At 40.1% G+C, this 19,059-nt stretch overlaps 1 protein-coding gene across 1 annotated transcript; it reads right to left on the bottom strand.

Annotated features, from left to right (window-relative positions):
* Positions 1–53: 53 nt before the first annotated feature.
* oclnb (occludin b) lies at positions 54–19,059 on the bottom strand. Its single transcript, XM_018668282.2, has 16 exons — positions 18,931–19,059; positions 16,549–17,791; positions 16,018–16,053; positions 15,744–15,922; positions 14,242–14,413; positions 14,102–14,152; positions 13,378–13,492; positions 10,673–10,776; positions 9,366–9,445; positions 7,570–8,275; positions 6,640–6,804; positions 3,521–3,636; positions 2,775–2,879; positions 1,363–1,534; positions 965–1,006; positions 54–864 (listed from the first exon to the last, which is right to left on the bottom strand). The coding sequence occupies exons 2-16, from the start codon at positions 17,767–17,769 to the stop codon at positions 766–768; spliced, it is 3,363 nt and encodes a 1,120-aa protein (XP_018523798.2). The 5' UTR covers positions 17,770–17,791; positions 18,931–19,059; the 3' UTR covers positions 54–765.

Here is a 19,059-nt window from a genome sequence, read left to right as displayed (position 1 = left end):
TATGATTTACATCAGTGGGAAATCGGTGAAACAAAAATATGTAATGAAATTAATTATTGAGGAGAGGGAGGAATTATTTATTGGTCTTTAAATAAAATGGAAATAAGAAATTACATTCATTACAATAAAAGACAAATGTCAGACAAATGTTAATAGCACACCTAAAAGGGAAGGAGTCTTCATTAATCAGTGAGTTACATTTCAACTTTCCTTTTAATATTTACCATGAAAAAAAGGCTGTAATAATCTCAAGGATAAGTACAGAAAAGCATATTAGAAAACGATATACATTTTTCTAAAAACTTGAAATTAAATTTATTTACAAGGAATGGTCAGTGGCTTAATGACGCCAAATTTACGTGTCTTGCTTCACTGTACATGACATTGTCAAAATTAAAAAAAAAAAAAAAAAAAAGCTATAAAAAGAAGCACAATAACTGCTTCACCAGTGCAACAAAAACAAATCATATCACATCTCTCGTTTTCTAATTAAAGGAGAGAGACTCAAAATACATTTTCTACACCTAAATTGTTCTTTATAATAGTTCTTCATGAAACTTACATAGGCTGGAGAATTGATCAAAAACAGTAGTAGAAAAAAAATCAATATTTCCTTCACCTGCCCCTCTCTGGACAAGAAATTTGTTTACTGCCTTGATACATATGTAACATAAAGGCATAGATTGGTGATAAACTCAAAGACAGTAGTGTGGAAAATTGCAGATTTGTCACATTCCCTATGTGAAAGGGGTCAGAGGTGAAGGTTCAAGGCCGGCGGTCGTACTCGCTGATCTTCTTCTTGATGTGTGACAGTCTGGATCTGAGATATTTACACCTCCTCTTCTTAATCTGGTATTCTGGGGACTGAGGACAGAAGATAATTCAAGCAATCAGATTTTATCTACAAAGTATTGTATTTTACTGTAAAGAACAACACTTTTGAAAATCAATGAGTATATCATACCCTCTTGAGATTCTTTAGTCTGGTGTATTCATTCATGGCATCCTGAGTTCAGAGAGAGAACGGTTAACAAGTGACCAGAAATCACATCTCAGATTCACACTGTTTGTTTTATGCTAAACCTTTTCTGACCCTTGACCCATTTTCCATTTCCCCATTGTCTCTGAAGTATGTCTCTGCTATGGTCAACAATATTTAGCCATAGGTAGCCTGTAGCCTTAAGTAGCCTGTGGTTCTCACTGCCATGGACCTATGCATTTCCCTATGTTCTCATTACTACTTTCATATCTTTATCCTAATTCTGTTCATAATTTAACCACATATAGTAGACAAGTCCTTTGAAAAAGGTGGCCATCATTGTTTCAGTGAGACAAAAATCAAACTGGCGCTGCCACACTCACCAGAAACTGTGGACTGCCCTCAGGATGTCCATTTAGCTCTCTGTTCAGGTCAGCCAGGTCCTGGTTTATGCTGTCCAGCTCAGCCTGCAGGCTCTTGTACTCCTGGTGATCATGGTCAAACTCACGTTTGTAGTTCAGTCGTTCTTGCTCGTCTACGATGGAAGGAAGCAAACTGCAGACAAGAACAGAATTAATTTAACCAGGGCAATTTATTATGACTTATAATGCCCTCTATTGGAAACATTTGGCAAACACATACATGATGGATTTATGGTTCATTCAATGTAACTAGAAAAGCAGCTTAATAAGCATGAATGACTATCACTCAATGGCTCTCACCCCGATAGTCATGAAATGCTTTGAGCGACTAGTCATGATCCACATAAAGAACAACACTGACATCAATGTAGATCCACACCAGTACGCCTACAGGAAGAACCGCTCTACAGCAGACGCAGGGTCGTCACACTGCTTTCACCCATCTAGAGAATGGGGAGTCTTATGTCAGGCTTCTTCTTCTGGACTTCACTTCTGCGTTTAATCAGCCCGCAGACTCTTGCCAACAAACTCCTCCTGCTTGGACTAACACCTTTCCTTTGCAACTGGGTCCTGGACATTTTGACACACTGGCCACATACTGTCAGCATCCATGGCTTTTCATCCTCCCCGATCATACTCAACACCAGCTTCCCCCAAGGATTTGTCCTGAGCCCCCCACTGTGCATGCTGTTCACATGTGACTACTAAGCTAAGCTCCAAGGCAGCCATATTGTGAAATTTGCAGACAACACAGCAGTAGTGGGACTGATATCCAGTAATGGTGAAAGATCTGGTGGACTGGTGTGAGGAGAACAACCTCTGTACCAATGTGGGGAAGACAAAGGAGCTGGTCGTGAATTTTAGAAGGAGAAGCCAGGAGGCAGAGGCAGGTCGGCCTCAATACCTCAGTACTGGAGGCAGGAAGGCGCTGCAGAGGGTGGTAAAAACTGCCCAGAAGATCACCCGCAGCGGTCTTCCTTCCATTGAAGAAATCTACATCAGCAGGTGGAGGAGCAGTGTGGCCCGCATTATGGGGGACCCCACCCACCCACCCATGGACTGGCATCAAAGCTAGAACTAATAAGACTTAAACATAGCTTCTACCCAGAAGCTGTTAGACTGATGAACTCTATGCACTAGCAGTGCACTCTGACTCATGCTGCTCTGTTTCTGATGCTTTTTAACATGCTGCTCAGCTTTTAATTCGCTGCAAGTATTTTTATTCTTATTTATTCTTTAGACTTATTGCTGGTCCTGAGAACAATTTACATTTTCAGGTGTAAGCATGCAAATGACAATAAATGAATGAACCTTGAACCTTAATATCTTTCTCATAATCACTATCATTGGCTATCAGATTCCTTCATACTCACACACTGAAGTCCTCCTCCTCCAGGTCATCTCCAGACTCTGCACCAGTGTCATAGTCCTTCAGCCTAGGCTTCAGGCCTCCAACTGAGCTACTGATGTCGGAGTCTCTGTGAATAGAATTATTGATTTATACATTTAGTAGCAGCCTTGTCAAGTGCATCTTAGCTCAAAGCCATTACCAACCCACAACTGGCCTCTTCAGGAATCTATGCTAGGTTCCTAGGCTCATAAAATTTGATGCTGGATTCATCTTTGGTGGGAATGAGGTGGGGGAGTGATTGTCTGGTCCTAATGTGGATGCTCCATTAACAGTGGAGATGACTGTGGTTTTCAGAAACACTCCCCTAAAGGCCATGGTCCCCCAAGACCAAAGTTTCATGCCACAAAATCAGTTTCTTCCTGACCACAGCTGGCCTCAACAACAAGGCCCATATCAAAGTTAGTTTAGTCCTGGGCTGCTTTTATGTGAAGTATTTGTACACTTCAGTGCTGTCAAACAATATATGAGAACAGTAACTTGCTATTTTTCAGACCTTTACTCAATAAACCTTCAGTGCAGTGTGGATATAGACGATGACAATTTTTTTGTTACTAACTAAAGGTGTTAATATTCATATCAGAAAAATCAATTTCTTGTTGTATTGTGAGCCATTTCATTTTTTTGTTCATTGGTCAGTGGGCATTGTCCTACCTTAGACAACCTTCAATTCAGTGCCAGCAGACTTGTACTATAAGATGCATATCTTACCCTGGTAGGTAAAGAGGCTTGTTGTGGTCCAGTCGATCCAAATAGTCTCTGGACCCCCCAACTTTGTCGTTATAGTCATTCAGTAGTACCTCTGGGTCCCCAGACACATTGTTCACCTGAAGTGAGACCAGGTCAGACATTTAGTTTCAGCATATATACAGTAAACTGAATATACCCCTGGCCAAAATCACAAAAATAATACGTAATAATGCATTAAATGCATTTAATACAATTTCGTCTTTTGCCAAAACTCAAAAAGAATGAAGCCATTTTAATGCCAAAGAATGCAGGAAGCCAGTTGATCTCTTTATTTTGGTTTCATTTGACCAAAAATGTGCTGCAAATCTTGATTAAGCTTCTTTTCATGCTCTTCATACTTGTAAAGTTCAATCTTGCAGTTTTGTGCTGTTTTGTGAGCAATGGTTCTTGGACACCGCTGACAGAGGCTGACTTCTTCCAATGCCCTTTGCAGTCTGATCAATCACTGAAACACCAATGACCACAGATAACCCTTCTGCCAAGTCAGAAACACTTCCCCATGTGTTTTTTTTCTCAATAAAATGTTGTGAATTGTACATGCTGTTACTTTTCGAGGATGGTCATTGTGCCCTCTTATTGGTAGTATGGCTCTTCCTATACCTCTTAACTACTGCTGCAACTGTGTTTTAGGCTCCGTTCAGCAGCCTACTGATGCTTCTGTACTCCCTCACATCTTTATGAAGTCTCACAGTCTGGTTTCCTACTTGTTCAGGCAAATACTCGCCATGTGAAGCCATGTTGTGTTAGACCTAAAACTAGGGTCAAAATTGAGAAAGGTTATTTTGCACTGACGATGTCCTTTGGAGCCTGTAATTTCAGTAGTCTGTCTAGCCTGTTTGTTTCATAAGATCAAATATCCTTCACTTCATCTTAAAAGCAATGCGGTTTTGGTACAATGGTACAATTTTGAGTCATTTAACAGTTAAGTGTTACTGCATAGGTCGGTATTTAATTTTATTGTAAAATGTAAGTCTGAAGCTCAGCTTACAAATTTTTGTGTGTACCTGAATTCAAAATCAGACTTTAAGGGACACTACTGATTTCACAGATGAGGGGGAGTTTAATAATGAAGGGGGTACTCATCAGCCTGTGAAAACAGTTGTACATGTCCTTGGTGGAGCTGTAGAAGCTTCAAAACTTCAATGGGCTTGGAGACAACAAATTTATAACAGAAAGCCTGTGTTAACAAACTGAGGACATAAAAGAAGTGAGCATTTACCAGGTGGAGAGTCTAATGAAGGAGGTCTTACTATTGTTGCTGCATTATGGAATCCATATTGCAGCTAGATATATGGGATTTAGTGTTCAGTCCTTCAGCTTAATGAAAGTACTCCTTTATTTGACATGTCATAAACAACTGTTTTACACTTTTACCATGTCACCACCTGTCAACTTTCTGCCAACTACTTAAACGACTTTACACTGTGTTGTAAAAATTTTCATGTTGATCAACATTTTTGCTTTTACAACCTCACTACAGCAAAAAGATGAAAAACATTGGCATGATTATTTTGTAAATCCATTGCTGTCTTGCCAGATGTTTTGGTCAGGTTTTCCTGAGGCTCCTCTCATACTCGTCCTTGTTTAGGCTAGAGCAACCTGTTCACACCATTTGATGAACACTCTGTTTGTATGAGCCACTCAGAGGGATGAACCGGTTCCTCTACTTCTCCCTGCATGCCTGAATACCACCGATACCATCATTACCATCAACAGGACGCCTGAGACAACATCTCCCAGCCAGTACAACTGCTGAAATGCTGGGTCTGAATGCATTGCAGGGAAAGTTCACACCTTGAATGGTTGGTATGAAGTAGTTTTTAGGTCGATACTTCCACTTGTTTCATCATCCTAAGAACACAAACCGTGACTAGAAATGTGAGAATTTATTAATGCCCTTTTGTACATTTTTGTCATGAGGATTCCAGTATTGTGTTTACACATTTTATTCTATTCATTCTGGTTGTTGGGTAAGTTTTTAGTTTTACAACACATCAGCCTGACAACAGAACACATCATGTTACAACTAAGAGTGGCTCAACAGACCACACCCAGAAACTGTAAATGAAACCATCCTACCCTGCCCCATGTCTTGCCTGACATACACGCACGCACACACACACACACACACACACACACACACACACACACACACACACTTATCTCTTGTCATCTGTCTTAGCTAATATGTTATTTCTGCATTTTCTGCATTTTTTTATGAAACGGTTAGATTGTGTCAAGTTCACAAAGTTCTATGTAGGTGAGAAATACAGTGTACATAGTTAGGGTTGGCTGTGGCTCAAGAGGTAGAGTGGGTCGCCCACTAATCAGAGGGTTAGGGTTTTGATCCCTGGCTTCTCCAGTCTGCATGTGTTAGAGCGCTCTGCATGTATAGAACAAGCACTGTACGAATGTGTGTGAATAGATGAATGTGAACCTATAGAGTAAAGCCCTTTGAGTGGTTGACATGACTAGAAAAGTACTATATAAGACCATTTATCATTTAGTTAGTTAGTAGTAGGTAGTTTTAAGGTTGTTACAATGATCTTATGTATCAGCATCATATAACTATTGTGTATCATGTTGTCCCAGCTCTTCATTGAGGCTATATGATGATTACACTGAGTGAAATGTTAAACCCCAAGTTTCCATGTTTTTTATGGCTACACCATTCCATGGAATGAAAATATTCTAGATGTCTATTTATCTATCTGTCTAATTTACTCACATTTCCAACAAATATACCTTTATACATTTGGTATATGTGGAACTTTCTTTATTAGAATTTTAAATAAAGTTGTAGATGTTTATCTGCACAGCAAGAGTTTGTAATGACTGACCCAAAGGTGGATGAGTGGGGTTTAAGACATTAACCTCAGTGGATTGAATGCTGATTGTCCAATTAAGCACTGAAAGCCACTGAAAAAGAATACAAATGGTACTAACACTTAACTTGAATTGACCTGATGTACAGAGTTTATTATTTGTTTTTTGTTGAATAAAAGATATGTTAAGTTGATCCAGGCTTTTGCTCTTAAGCAAACAGATGCTGCCATAAACACACACACAAGCTGACTCACCCACTCCCCAACACTGTTGTGTGGAACCTTTTGGACAACCTTCACTTCCTCCCAGAGAATGCGGTGAATGCCCCAGCGCCTGATCTCTGAGCGAGTCTTGACGGCAAACACCAGCAGGATGATGAGGGCAACAAACACCAGGAAGCCCAGGACAATAGCTATGGCCTGCAAGGAACCATATGAGTTAATGTTAGACGAGTGAAATTACATCATATAGATGTTAAAATACCATGGCGTTCTGAAGGTTTAAGGCGCTCAAAGCATCCAAAAATATATTTGAAAATAACAACATGTCCATCTAGAAACAATGTCCTGGCTACTCAGAATAATCCACAGAAAGCTGTGAGCAACATTCCTGCTATCACCTGCTGTCTATCGCTGTGATTAAGGATGTGACCAGTGTACCACCAAAGTAACAATTAAGTCAGCTACAAAGACATGTTGTTGAATGTGATGATTACCTATCCTGCCAATTCGATTTTTGTATCATACGTAAATTAATTAAAACCACTGACTGTCTGGATTGTAAGTAAAGCATTCAAAAACCTACAGTAAAACATTCCATAATACCTTAGTAAATGGTTAGCAATTACAAGGTGAAAGTTATACACGGCTCAACATGCAAAAATACAGATTTTTTTTTTTTTAAGATAATCATAATCAAAATTTACAACAGAAATAAGCTCAACTTTTTTCTGTGAATTTGCACCACAAAGAAACATAAATGTTGACAACTAGAAAAAGACTATTAGGTAACAGATGCATTTGTTTTAAGGAAGCAATATTTTCATTTTCATGGTCTCACTTGGGTGTTAGTGGAAAATGACTGTTTGCTTTATGGCTACAAGTGAATAACAAATGTGTGCACTACACCCTACCACACAGAATTCAAACACAACCACAGCCTCTAAAAAAACAAGTATATCACACCTCTTGGGGCTCCACCACGCAGTAATGGTAAAGGTACTGGTTGAGGAAGATGCCCTGAGCTTGGGTCTGTGTCTGGTACTGGGCACACAACTGGCGGATTTGGCTGTAGTAGACAGATCCTGTGGACTGAGCTGTTGGGTTCACTGACACCAGGTACACAATAGTGGCAATGATCATCAGAAATGCTAAGATCGCACAGATGATGATGGCTGCCAGGTAGAACTTTGAAGAGCGGGCAGAATTTTGCTTTGAAACGACCAACACAAATATGATGAGCACAGCTATAAAGGTAATGGCCGAAATGGCTATGATGAAGCCTTTGCCAGCTTTGGGATCCATCTCTGTTCCTCCATAGCCAGAGCCATAGCCATAGGAACCGCCACTGCCCATGCTTCCTCCATATGAGCCGCCATAACTGGTGCCATACGAGCCACCGTATGAGCCGCCGTATGAACCACCATATCCATAACCTGGCAACAAACCAGTTCCACCCCCCAGACCCATAAGACTCATGTCGTAATCCCAGGCCAGTGTGGATGCCACACAGGCAAACACAGCCACACACATGATGATGATGATGATACACAATATCTTCATCACACCCGGTGGTGAAGTCCAGCGATAGAAATGAAGCATCTTGTCTCCTGGGTAGTAGGAAAAGGCTGGGTTGGACATGAGCTCACTGTGCCTATGTCTGCTGCTATGGCTGTAACAGAAGAGGACAGAGGAGCTGTGGTCAATATGTGTTGTAAAATAACACTGGCTGATACTGCATTTTACATAGGGCATAACAAGCACTCACACTAAAGGAACAGAACCCAACTCACCTTACAGCCCATGTCTTTCTGATAATGAAAACTTTTCATTTTGGGGGAATCTATGTTTGACAGCATCTTAACCATCACAGGGGTGGTTCTATAATACACAAGGAAAATTACACTATGTCTTTGAGGTAAGAGTATTAAATTTAACTAGCCCAAAAGCCTACACATACAATTAGTTACCATAAGGCAGACTTACCAACACAGAATATTAACCTGTAGCTTATGTTACAAAATCTAATATTGGTCCCATCATGGCTTTTCTTTCTGGGTTGTCAAACAGAAATGTATCAGGTGAGCAAAAACCTTCTCTTCACGACTGTAACTCCTTTAGGGTTGTAATGAAGTATTATATGATATTTTATCATCAATTAATCTGCCAATTATTTCTGCAATTTATCTGTAAGTCATTTGGTGTATAAACATAATGAAACATGCACATCCCAATTTCCTGGAGTCTAAGTTGATCAAAAGTAGGGCTGAACAATTAACCAAAAATTCATGTGGCCAAGCACAATATCCAAATCAAAGCAGCTACAATTTTTTTCATACAGGTAAAATATGCATCACAACACACCATTATAAATGAAGCATTGTGGTGTTACAGAGATGCTCTGGCCTACAAATCATATCTTCAAAATGTAAAGGAACACATTTGTTTGGTGTTTCTTGCAGTGAAAATTCAACACTATGCATATCACAACTTTGCATGTAGTTCAGCCCTAATCAAAAGCTTGCTCAGTAAGTTTATTATTCAGCACCTTTAAAGACCATATATCAGTAAGTGCAACAGACATGTAGACACAAAGAAATACACTGAAAACATAAAAAGTATCAAATGAGATACTAAAACCTACCTACCTTCAACCAGTTCTAGCAGTTGGGTGTATGTTAGGACTGAATGTATCTACGTGTGTGAGACTCAGACATGAGGTTGGAAGCACAGAAGTGGGCAACAGATTTAGGTCAACTTACTGTTTGCTACCATTTGGCTGGTATGGTGGGGGGTTGTGTTTGTTGTTCGGCATATTGAAATCCAGCTGACACTCACTCTGCTAAAAAAAAAAAAAAAAACAGATTGATATTAAAAAAACATCAAAGGTGACTTCTGTATAATGTTAACTAGTAAAAAGTGCCAGAATATATTTCCCTGCTTTACAGACAGCCTTGAATTATTTTCTTTTCAGATTGAAAATTAATTAACATTAATTCAGTAATGCATCAGTGTTTTGGTTGATTGGATTTGGCAGTTGTGTGCTGCAGACTTTTCAAATTAATCAGCACTTAGAACTGTACCGACATGTTAGTGCCAATATGACAAGTTTTGACAAAATAACAGTTTTTGCACAGTTTGAGAAAAATCAAAAATGTTTTTTCTACAAACTGCTTTTTTCCTAAGAAAGAAGCCAAACTTTTCAAATGATGCGTTAAACACTGTCCAAACCAGGGGTGTAACCATTTTGCAACCAATACAAAAAACCAAGAATCAAATATATGATAGAAGAGGAAGGAACCACAATCAATGCCAGCTTTCAGTACTTGCCTGTTTTCAATTCACTATTACTGCTATTTACATATTTCTGTCTGTACTATAAGTAAGTATGGAGCTTCCATACCCAGCCACACTGACATGAATGAAAAACGGTGGCTGTCTGGAGAGTAAACACTAATTACGACACTATTAAAAAAGTATCCCATTCATATTTCATATAGAACATGATAGATAGCTCCCTTTACTCAAAGCAAGTTTTCAGAAAGTGACCTTCCTCAGTGAGCTGCTGTCCAGCTACTGAGCCTACACCTGAGACAAACCTACCTGTCTGTCTGTTTGTGGTGAAACAAAGCAGCAGTATGTGGGTGGAGATAAACTAGCACTCACTGAGACTCCCCCAGGCTATATCACTCCACCAGCTGATAGGATGGTTTCTATTTACATTCCGAACCTTTTAGTTATAGAGGGGATTTCACACAACAGGAAATCAGACTAATAACAAATCAATAATTCGCATTTTCAAGTAAGCCAGTGAAAAAATATAATTCTGATGGAAAAACAGCTACGACAGATATTTGAGAACACAAAATTTAGCCACCCGCTCAACAAACGCAAACTCTTAAAAATGGCGTATGGCTAATTAAACTTGTAATATTTTGTCAGGAAGACTACACTCAAGATTTCTTCAACTACTCCGGAAGTTTTAACGCGTAAATACTCAGCACAGAGTTCTTTAATCTCTTGTTACAGTCCTCGGATATTGGCAATTTTTTTATTTGGACTGACCTACCTGCTGTGATGAACCGTCTGATCCCGGTGCAAACTGCGGTGGTACTGGTGTGATGAAGGACAAACAACACACCAGGCGCGCGGCCGCATCCTCTAGACCGCGCGCTCAATGAGTACAAAAAGACGCGCCTACAGGCGTGTGCTTATCACGTGGGCTCCTCCCTAGACCATACAGGAATAACCTGACCTGTCATTTACGAGGAAAAGCTAGACTTCCTCTCCCCTGGACTCCACAGTCTTAGATGTGAGGCAAACACTCAATAAATTAGAAAGGACACACTTAGTTACCACCCATCAAAAACACTGAATCAGAGTTTATTCCATTCATAATTCCATTGCCAGTGTTTAGGTTTTGTTGCCATACTTCCCCGACTGTAAATTATTTTGAAAACAAAATTAAAATGTAAATATAGAATGCTGAACCCAGTAAATGCAAATTTTGAGTGTGACAAATTCTGCTGAAGACCTATTTGTTCATTTAAATCCAAAATATTTAAAAAGGAATCTTCATTTCAGTACTGAGGTATTTACTAATGTCACCTGCTGCATGAAAAGCTGTCATGCTGACTCAGCCTCTTGCTGAGTGAAAGGTCTCTATTGTTGCAAAACCTGAACCTGCAAAAACAATTTACAGACCTCATCTGCAGAAAACCAGTCCTCCAGGCTGTATACCAGCAGATCCACTACAGCAGCTGTTTTGGGAGGGTGCAGTTGTTAAATGAAATGGAGCTTTATGTGGACTCCAGCTCATTCACTTCATTTTAAAATGAAACATTCAAAATTCAAAAAGATAAATAAAGATATTCAGTGTCCCTACATTTTACATTGTTACAGTCAGATTTTAATGTATTTTCCACAGGACCTAGCAGTCATGAGAGAAGGGAGCCACACCTTCTCCAGTTCTAAGAAAGCATCTTGAGTTCTTACAGAGGGATTCATTTCCCTCCACTACCACTGCTGCTGTTGTCAATAGTTTAGTTTCCAGTAAATATAGACATTCTGTCCACTTTGCTCTGTGGTTAAATATTTTGCCTCAACATTTTTTTTACATATAAAACAAGAAAAAAATGTGAATGTCAATCCTTTAGAATGAATGAATGTTTTCTGCCCTAATTAGCTAGAGAATGTGATCTGCTCTTCAGTCACACACTGTGGTTAAGCTGATAACACACAACTGTAATCTTCTGTATATTTATTGAACACACCTAGCTCATAGTGATGGTGGACAAGGTGAGTGAGTTTGAGTTTTTTTTTCTATGTGAAAGCAGCTGTATCCCAGACCCCCAATCAGGTTTCATTGACTGGACTCCAGGTTTCTTGACTCTTGATGAAGATTAGCTTTTGCTGATGCAATTAGACTATACTTCACACACTTTTTTCAATCCTCTCTGTAAATGCTTTAAATGATGTATTTGATATGGACAAGAAAAATACAATGATTTGTGTTGTTATTAATTCAAATAAAATGTGTTTTTTCATTACTGAACCATATTTTGAGACAAATTGATACATAAATACAAGTAATTGATTGTAAAGGGTTCTTTTACTTTTTACCACTGTATATAGTTACTGTAGATCAGGAAAAAAAACTTTACCCATTTACCATGGCAAATATTTCTACCTGTACCATGAGTATAAAACTTTGTTCTAGTTTTACAGTTTTTATAGTAGTTTGAACTCCACTGGTTTCTGTCATTTATTACTGCTGCCCTGGACTACATGACCCTGGGCAGCTGCTGGACTGAAACAATGAATGACAGATGTAACAGAGGTTACAAAAACAGTGCATTAGATACATGGCTAAAGTAAAAAAATAAAAATAAAAGGATAAAATACAAATTTATAAACAAGGTGCATATGTGATAAAGAACAATGGCATACACATATCAGTCAAACATGTCAATGTACAAAGAAAGAGTTTAGAATTGGTGTGATTAGACCAATTTAAAAAAGCCACAAATCTACTCTATTTCACTTAGGGATTTAGTAACAGAGTGAGAGACAGATCATACATTCTACATTCTGATGTTTACATTGTGCCTTACATTTCAAGAGAAGAATACTGGACAGAAGAAATTCAATCTAAAAACTGATAACAGCACACAGACAGCATTATGGAAAACATAAACCTTCACTGTATACTGACACACACTGAAAAGTACATAGAAGTATATCATATCTATAACTGTCCACCAACAACCCTCTACTGACACCTCTGTCTGCTGCAGTACTATTACTCCAATCATATCACCTTCATTAACATTGAGTCAGCCTTGTTTATATCAAGATCACTTGATTGATCTTTTCAGACAGTCTATAGCTGGTCAACTGTGACCTCACACCTTCTTTAAAATTACCTTTACTGTCATCTTACCCACACTGAAATAAAAAGATTATTCATTTATATAACTTGTTCTGGTTTATATCATATGGTAAACACTAATATTCAATGAGGTGTAAAAAAGTGTCCACAGCAACATCCACAGAGGGGCTCTGGTCTCTTTTGATGGAGCTAACCTAGCTGCCTCCAGTCTTTGTTGCTAAGCTAAGCTAAACACATACCAGACTGGAGATGCAGTGGTGGTGGAGAAAAACTCTTGTTCAGTTCAGCTCTGTTGTCTGTTCAAAACAGCATGTTTTCTCAAATAGCTGCAGACTGTATATGAATTCTAGGTGTGTTAATAGCAATGTTTAACCACAGTCTTTAGTTGCTGTCGTTCCAGCCCATGGCACTGTTGTACTCCTGAATCCTCTGTTTGATATGAGAGAGCTTGTTCTTTAGGTACTCACACCTCTCCCTTTTTTCAAAATATGTTGGGTCCTGACAAGAAAAACAGAAATTCATTTCATGTTTTTTTTCCCTCTCTGATGAAATGCCTGTATATCGAGGGACAGCCTTCATAACAGTCAGATAATATCAAGGAATGTCACTGGTTACTGTATGGGAACCAGTCCAATAATTGTTAATTCAAAGATCTGCTGTTTACCCTTCTCACAATGCACTGGAGGAAATTGTCTGATAGTTTCTGTAGTCTAATGGCAAGAACACCAGCACTCAAGTATTGTAATCTGGTTTTGGTTGATGTAAGTTGGACATAATTACCTGATGAGCCTCTACTTTCACTCTGAAAACTTTTGTTAGGATTATACAATAACATTTGGCTACTTGGAGATAAGTGTTATGTTGTTCTTGTAAAAATCAGGTTTATTTGGAAACCTGGGGGAGGCTCCTGTTGCTTACCCCAAAATAAATTGTTCTGTACAAGTCCCTGAATCTCTACAACAGAGGTGGGGAATGCAGACAGCCACAAAGCACATTTATGGGACACATGCTGCCCTGAAATAAACTGGAATCCTGCTTCAACTCTCTGGAAAAGAAACAGCCACTCAGTGAGTGGATCATAAATCACATTTTCTGATGTATACTTACAGCTTTCTTTCTCTGATATTCCATTAAAATGCTACTGATCCGCTCCTTCTCCTGAAAAAAATGAGCATGTTACAGGACATAGTTATGCGGCCTGTATCCAAGTGTATTTCTGTTTGTGTGGAGGTGAGTGAGATTTGTACCATTTGGCTGGAAGGCCGGGAGGGAAGGTTCTGCATCATCTCATCCATCTCTTCAAATTTCTTGGCCATTGCCTGAACCTCAGCGTGCAGTTCCTTGTACTCAGCATACTGGTCATTGAACACAGCCTTGTACTGCTCCTTCTCCTCCTCTGTGCGAATGCTGGGGTATTTGCTGTGGACACAGGACAGATGACAACAATGGCTATCCCCCAGAATAATCACGTTGGTGTTCATGACCCCCTGGCCACTGGAAAATATCTTGCAACCGCCTTGGGGTTGAGACCCCCAGGTTGAGAATCACTGTCCTAGCAACAGGTCCTAAAGATGACAATATCAGTCCATCCATGTAACACAATGACTGTCCTGATTACCACAAAATCAAGTCCCGCCTTCATGGTAGGGTGGCTAGATGAAAACCACTTAAAGTAAAAAGTACATGACAACTCGCTTAGAGTGTAGAGCCAACTGGCATTAAAGCATTCTGAGAACATGAAGAAAAAGATTCACTGGTCAGACAGAAAAATTCAGGTCCTATGTCTAGTCAATACCAGGCACTGCTCATCACTTGGCTAATACCACCCCTACTGTGAAGCATGGTGGTGGAAGCATCATGTTATAGGGCCAGGGACACTGGTCAGAATTTAAGGAAAAATGAACACAGCTATAACCCATTAATGGTCTGAATTCTTCATGCGTTTGACTTTAGTTTTTCATTTGTTATAGATTTGCTAAAATTTCTAAGAAGATGTTTTCACTTTGTAACTATGGCAATTTTATCCATTAAAAAAAATGTAATCTACAACATGCATGCCACACTGTGTGAGATGGGTTCAAAATAAATGTCTCCACTGTAGCACCAGTCTGTATCAAAGGGGCTTGTTCCTTTACATCTGGAGAATATGATTTGTAGGCTGGGGCATCGCTGCAACAACGACAATGTATGTTTATACTTTATACTTTATAATTTATGTCATTATTTATCATTTATGTTACTTTCATTGTAGTGGACACAATGAACCAGGGTTAAGAGGACTTGAGTTGATGCTTTGTGCTGGTGCACAAATGCTGGAAAAAGTTATTGCGATTTTAAATAATATTTTCGATCAATTGTTCAGCCCTACTTAAACACAGATGGGTTTAACCTCAAATGTATGCTGTCTGTAAGCAGACACCTGCAGATTTGCTGGACTATTTCAATAAATACCATAGATCTCAGCCAGTCAGTCAGTCAAAGCACTTGTCAACATTAACAAGACACTAATTGTGATAAAAACCTGTCTCCAAAACTGCAGATGAACAAAATGTAGAGATGATGTAAGAGATTGAAGAGAGGAGCACTATGCAGTATTACAACAAAATAAAGGACTATATCTGTAATCAAGGATATCTTTGAGAATCTTCCTGCCAGAAGTATACATATTTAAGATGCTAAACTTGAATCTCTCTATCCAGGGTGTCTGAAAAAAAGTGACATTTTTGGAAAATGTGAGGATAATACTCACGCCACATAGTCGGCTATAACAACAGGTTTGGGGATGTGTCCTGCGGGTATGTGACGTTGGAGAATCTCTGGCTCCAGCATAGTCACAGAAGCAGCTGTAAAGCTGTTCGGGGCATCTATGATGTCTGGGTGAATGGTGGGGAGAGGAGTCTGCTCTGAGGCCCTGGATGCTGGACCCAGCTACAGTACATAAACAAAGTCATGTGGTTAATTCATGCACATTGTGTGCAATTAAATGAACATAAAAACATAAAAAAGCAACTCTTGATACTTACTATGGACAGAGGGACTGATGATCCAGTGGTTTTCATCTAGGTTTATTGTGGCAGGAAGAAGAGATTGGGAGTGATGTTATCAGAAACAATTCATTGCCTTCTTCAATGAACCCCTTCAGTGTTTTTGAATGTTATAGACCACTTACTACCAGGCATTATACTAAAGATTCAGCTCTCTGCAATTCAATTCAGTAAATGTTCTAAAACTAAATAAATAACACAATAATATGCAACATATCATTCAAGCCTCTAGCATTCATGTAGTGATATGACACGTATACATGGGTTCTTTTCTGTCTTCGCCTGGGTGGAGGCCTTTTGCAGTAAGTTACCACAATATTTTATTACATACAGTATTACCTGTGGTTGTATGCACTTCAGTGTAAAGCAAATATTTGACAGGGTATCAGGTGAATGTGTGCCTGTCTTAAACACTGTCTTTTGTTTACAAGCAAAACAGGAGAATCACCACTGGTGTTGCATGTGTGTGTATAAGTGTGTGTGTATGCCAGTTTTATGTGTGTGTCAAACCTCCAGTGCCAGCCCCTCCTTCCTCATCCTGGCTGCTTCATGTCTCCACAGCTTTAGACACACTCCTACACTGATGAAGTACAGCACCATGGTGATGAAGAGGAAGACAATGGCTGCTGTCTGGCCAGCCTCGGTGCGGCAGAACGCCCCGTTTATTCCATTATTGAAAACCGGTATGTTGCACAGCCCCCCACGTGTAGTGTCCCTCACATACACTACCCCTGCTGCTATATAGAGCATTGCCAAGACCAGGTTGATGGAACACTCCGTGAGTGGCCACCAAGAAGAGTCTAGAAGGATCGCTCTGTAGTATATGGTCATCCCAAGAACAACCAGAATAACAGTCACTATCCACGCAAGACCAGCCACCACCAGGACAAAAGGAGTCTTGGGGCCTGTGTAGTAGCCGTTCCCATATGAACCAACACCTCCACCAATGCCCCCAAACATCTGTGGCTGGGAGTATCCATACATATTGAACCACTCATTGTCTTTATGAACATAAGCACAGACGCAGGCAAACACTGCTGCTCCAAGCAGCAGCTCCACGCAGCCAAGGATCCTCAGCAGGCCAGCCCAGGACTTCATGTAGGCATAGCGCTGGTGATACTGCTCCACCTGCTCCTGATAGGTCAGGGCTGAGAGATTGGTGGGCACTGCAGATGCAGAGTTGAGAGCGTCAGCACCGAGCAGCAGCCCATCTTGCTCCTTCTGAGAGATGTAGCTGCCTCCAGAGCTGCGGTAAGGGTCCCAGGATGGTGATGGAGGGGCAGAGTGGGGGGGGGAGCAGGGGACCCCTGCTGTAGTGTGACAGTAGGCACTATTCCTGGATGAGGGAGCAGGTGAGTGGGGAGCAGGTTGAGGTGGAGGAATGGACCAACCCTTGCTGCCACGGTTACTGCCACTGCCACGGAAGAAGTTCTTGACAGAGTTGGGGATGAAGCGGTGGACTGGCTTAATGTCTTTGGCATTACACTCGTCCTCTGTTGGGACATCATCACTGGGGACGGAGACAGATTCAAGCCCAACAGCTGGCTGTTCGGGTAGAGGGGGAGGGGGAAGGGGATCTAAGCTGACAGCCTGCACTGGTCCATGCAAGGGTGCCGGGGGTGGAGGGAAGTCCTCATCCCGCCATGAGGAGCCCACAGGGACCTGGTCATAGTATGGGATCTCCCGCACCCGGTCAAACCTGGTGGCAGAACCAACTCCTCCTGAAGACATCAGGACCTGAACTCTGTGCTCGCTTAAAAGAGAAACACAGAGAAAGAAAACAGTCTGCTGTAAACAGATGGATCTGCAGAAACCTTCAGGTACACTGATGAGATTTCTGCTGTATTTCAGTAGCTTTGGAACAAGGCACATCACAGTCAGATTGGGATTGGGTCTGTAACTGTGACGCAGGTTGATTGTTTTTACTGTTTAACTTCATTTTGTGGTCAAATAGTTTTGATTAACCTGGTAGTTTGTTTCCAACTAGACTGATCATGTGACTGCTCAGGTTTGTTGAGCTGTATGATTTTTTTCAGTGATGGCACAGTGTTCCCAGATAGAAGCAGTTAACCTGTTATTATTGCTGATAGAAAAGATGACGCGACAAAAATAAGACACAAATTGTAATAAATCAGAATTATCCTTTCATGATGAGACAATACATCTGACAACTAAATTCAGAATGTTACTGCTGTAGAGTTCCAGTAGTGTCGGTCTAGTCTTCATATTTACAAGAGATACGAACAAATTCAAGTTTTCAAACTGGCAAACCCTTTTTTCAACAAAGCTTGTCAAGTTATGGGTCAATCAAATTTTGAGTTTGTAAAGTGATGTTCAGAAATAATTCCAAAGTTTCAGTTGTAAACTTGCAAAATAAGTCTGCATGAGAAGAAAACTGAAAATACATCTCAATGTTTTTATATAAAAATAAACTTATGAGACATAGATCTAAATATATTACAGTCTTATTCATAGGAAATCTTCCGCCTCAGGTTGAGCAAAAACAACAACGACAGGAAGAACAAACAGCCGGCCTATCTAAATCCACTCGACTATATCTGGTCATGAAAACAGTTTAACAGCTCTCTTGTCCTTAATTTCAGCGATTCACTCGTAATTAATAACACTATTTATGAATTTTCTGAAGTCGTAAAATGCCTGACGAAATGTTGACATGCAACTTTAGCACCGGTGGGAAACAGATTTCTCTGGATGAAGCCACTTCCTCACTAAACCAGTGAAAACTGGATAAAATAAATCGAAAACCAATCGCTGCATTTTATAAAGAGAAACACCGGTATAAGCAAACTACGTGGGTACTAGGTGTTTAAATCAATATTCCTGTCAATAAAAGCCAAAATGACTCAAGTAATTCTGTGAACTCCGCCTTACCTGATAACGCTCCGTCTGTTTTTCTCAGTAAAACAGGAGGAAACATCCTGTCAATGTCCTTTTGTTTTCACCTGTCTCAGGTCGTCGCCGCGGTGAAACCCACCTGTCCAGTCTGACCTGCCTCACGAT

The sequence above is a fragment of the Lates calcarifer genome, linkage group LG13 (assembly GCF_001640805.2).
Source record: "Lates calcarifer isolate ASB-BC8 linkage group LG13, TLL_Latcal_v3, whole genome shotgun sequence".
NCBI lineage: Eukaryota > Metazoa > Chordata > Actinopteri > Centropomidae > Lates > Lates calcarifer.
This window is presented reverse-complemented; position numbering and strand designations above follow the sequence as displayed.